We start from the raw sequence: 3,801 nt of genomic DNA on the forward strand, positions 1-3,801 counted from the left end.
TTTGTTTCTTTTAATCCTTCTTTAAAAGAGAAAAAGTCATAATCAAGAAAATCAAAGAAAAAATTTGGTTAAAGAATAGATTCTTAAAAATTCTTTAAATGATTATTTAAAGAATGTTGAGAAAAATTTACAAGAAATAAACAGATCTGAATGATGTTAAAGAAGCTAACAATAATTGAAATAATTTAGGATCTTCCAAGAATGGATAAACATTGGATAAACTAATAATTAATAATAATAATAAAGAAATAAATAATAAATAAATAATAAATAACAAAAAATAATAACTAATAAATAAATACAAATAATTAATAAACAATAAAAATAATAAATAATAAAATCATAATAAAATAATAAACAAAATAACTAAAAATAATAAATAACTAAGTAAGTAATAAAATAAAATAAGAATAAATAATAAATAAAAAATAATAATAAATAAATAATAAAACTAACTAATATAAATAAATAAAATATTAATAAAAATAATAATCACTAATAACTAAACTAATTTAATAAATGAAAATTATAACTAAAAATAAATAAAATAAAATAATAACTAATAATAAACACTAAGGACTAATTAATAAATAATAAAATAAAATAATAATATAATAAAACTAAATTATAATTTATTATAAAAAAAATTTAAATAATAACTAAATAAAATAATGAATAAAAGTAAATAAAAAAATAAAAATTATAAAAATTATAAATCTAACTAAAAAATAAAATAAATAATAATAATAAATATGATAACTAATATATATTATTATTATTAATTACCAATTAATAATAATAAATTAACTAAATAATAAATAAAAATAAAATAAAATTATCAATAAAATAAACAAATAATAAAATAAAAATAATAAATAAAATAAAATAATATACTAAAAATTATATAAATAAATAAAATAAATGCTAATAAAAAAACAAAAAAACTAATAAAATAAATAATTTAATAAATAATAATAAATAATATTAAAAATAAAGAACTAAGTAAATTAAATAATAAATAAATAAAAAATATTAAAAATAAATAAGAAATAAATAATAGATAACTTATTTAATTAATAAATATAATTAAATAATATTTATAAAATAAAATAAATAATATATTAAAAAATATTAAGTATTAAATAATATTAATAATAATAATAATAACAATAATAAATAAAATGATAAAATAAATAAATAAATAATAACATAATAATAATAATAATAATAACAAACTAACAATAAACTAATAATAAAAATAATTAAAAAATAATAAACATTCTTGGTTGGCGCCTTCTCAGGAAGGCTGGCTCATTAATAATGTTAGGTAAGGATGTATCCAATAAGAGTTAACTGGCACCTTCTCATGAAGGCTGGCTCATTAATATTAGGGAGGCAGATCCTTTCCCCGCTTTTTATCCTCTTCCTCGTGCCTCGAAATCCAAATCGCAAGAGGAAAAAAAAAAAACATAAAACCGGCTGAATTCAGGAGGCGGCGGAGGACAGCGAGGAGGAAAGGGGATGGTATTCTTCTGCTTCTTAGTGGACACCAGAGAGATGGTGAGGAGCTCGAAGCCGGCTGCGGGGATCTGCTCGAGATGCGGCGGCGGGGCGAGCGTCGCCGACATGGAGACCGCCACCAGGTTCTGCTACGTGCCGGTCTACCGGCGGACATGGCGTGCCATCATTTGCACCTTCTGTGGGGCCCACCTCAAGTCCTACGACCGTCGTCATCTTCACCGCCCGTAAGACACCATAACAGCTCCGGTAAGCAACCTGCATGCCAATTGCCATCTTTAATATTTGAATGTATAAGATGGGCAAACTATTGCGTTCGGTGTTCGGATTCGTCCGGACACCAATCCAGATGCGCCACATCAGTAAAATACATCGGGCCCGATGTATTTGAGTGACGTGGCACATCCGGATTGGTTGTCTGCATGTCAGGTGATCGGATGCAATAATTCACCGTATAAGATGGGATTGTGAGAAATTGTAATTGTACGTGGCCTAATAATGAATTTTTTTTTTTTGGTAAATGATTGCAGATGAATTCATTAAGGCATGGCTTGCTTGGTCGGCATTCTTAGGGAATCAAGTTACACTTTCTTTTTTCTTTTTTGAACTTCATCACATCCCCCTTTCTCGTTTGCGGGCTGCCCGAGATCTCGACGAAGCAACCAGATATGGAACTTCTCTCTAGATGCACTTTCGGGTTTTGTTTGAGATGAATTTCTTACTTCATCGTAAAGCAGTTTTTTAATAAAAAAAAAATTTATTTTTTTGCAAAAAAATTGATTTAAGAAGCAGTAAGAAAATCGTCCCAAACGAAACCTTAGTATCACTTAATATTTTTATATCACTATCGATTTATATATTATGTTTTGGCTACAAGTAAGATTTAACTTGGATTTAATAATTCCTGAGATTTTTAATTTTTAAAAAATATTTGGCATGACAATCGTAATCGTGGAGTAATGATTCTTTTTAGGATTTAAAATTTGTATGCATAAGTAACTTAGTCAGAAACTTACAAAGGAGATGGATATTGAACTTAAATGGCATCATGATAATAAATGTTGCTATCCTCTTAAACTGTGATACGAAGCTCATATTAGGGCCAAGTTACTGCTCTTTTTGTATATCATAACTTCATATTAAATTTTAGTAATAATATTAAAATTTCAACAAATCCAACGTCTATGCGGGGTTTCAAGAAATTATTTTTGGAGAGAATTTTGTCTACTTAATTATTATTATTAGAAAAAGATGCAAAAATAATTTAACCCAATAAAATTCTCTTCAAAAAAAAAAAAAATTCAAAGAAAAAAACTCCTACTTCCACTTCCTCCCCGTTAATTTGTTATAAAATAAATAAAAATAGTCGTTGGCACGGCCAGCGACTATGGCGAACTCAGCACCCAGTCGCCAGCACGACCAACGACTAAAGCTGTTTTAAAATTTCTGTCGGGCGATGGTGTTATGCCTGATAACGATTATTAAGAGGCCTGTTTATAAAATTTGTCTAATCTTTGATCCATCTGCCGTACTATCAAAGTATTTTGATTCACAATATATGTTAGTTATGACTACTTATTAGATTTATGATGTTATTTTTATGACTATGAAATCTTCTAACTATGCATTGCATTATGATGTTTGAGTTTGCCATTTTATTAGAATTGCTATTGTTTAGTTACACATTATTATTTTAAACATCTATAGCTTAAGAATATTTTTAAAATTTCTCTCTTAAATTTCAATCACATCTTTACGATAATATAAAAAATTTTTCATTGTTGGGTTTACTATTTACAAGCTCTGATGGATTGCACACATCTTTTTATTTTATACTAGTTTTGTTTTATTTGATATAGCTCTTTTAATATTTTCATAGCTTTTCTCTTGATTTAATCCCAAATCTATTGACGCTTTTCTTTTGAAAAAAATTGTATAGGGGAGTTTCTGTCATTCCAAGAAATGGCTAATAAAAATTCAAACTAATAAGATTTTTTTCTTTAATATTTAAATATAGATTATTCTGCAAATTTGAAGTTATGCACATTTTCCTTTGTTAATATTTTGCCGCGTACCATTTAAACTCCGTTGTAGATATATCATGGTATGGTATGGATCATAGTAGCCCTCAATTATAATGAGAGCACTAAATGATATTAAATGGGCCAAATTATAAAAAGGAGCAAATTTAATACATACCTCAATCAATTGAAGGACAATATGACTAGGGAGATTTTAGAGTTGCAAATGGAGGAATCTTTTGTTGGAAATCTTTCCGAGGAG

The 3,801-nt window shown here is 26.5% G+C and overlaps 1 protein-coding gene across 1 annotated transcript; it reads left to right on the forward strand.

Annotated features, from left to right (window-relative positions):
* The first annotated feature begins 1,467 nt into the window (after positions 1 to 1,467).
* On the forward strand, positions 1,468 to 1,999 carry LOC110112955. Its single transcript, XM_028691746.1, has one exon. The coding sequence runs from the start codon at positions 1,522 to 1,524 to the stop codon at positions 1,747 to 1,749; it is 228 nt and encodes a 75-aa protein (XP_028547579.1). The 5' UTR covers positions 1,468 to 1,521; the 3' UTR covers positions 1,750 to 1,999.
* The last annotated feature ends 1,802 nt before the right edge of the window (positions 2,000 to 3,801 follow it).

This window comes from Dendrobium catenatum, unplaced genomic scaffold (assembly GCF_001605985.2).
Source record: "Dendrobium catenatum unplaced genomic scaffold, ASM160598v2 original_scaffold_61322, whole genome shotgun sequence".
In the NCBI taxonomy this organism is placed as follows: domain Eukaryota; kingdom Viridiplantae; phylum Streptophyta; class Magnoliopsida; order Asparagales; family Orchidaceae; genus Dendrobium; species Dendrobium catenatum.

Coding starts and splice junctions, on each gene's coding strand:
- LOC110112955 (XM_028691746.1), top strand. CDS start 1,522: ATGGTATTCTTCTGCTTCTTAGTGGACACCAGAGAGATGGTGAGGAGC.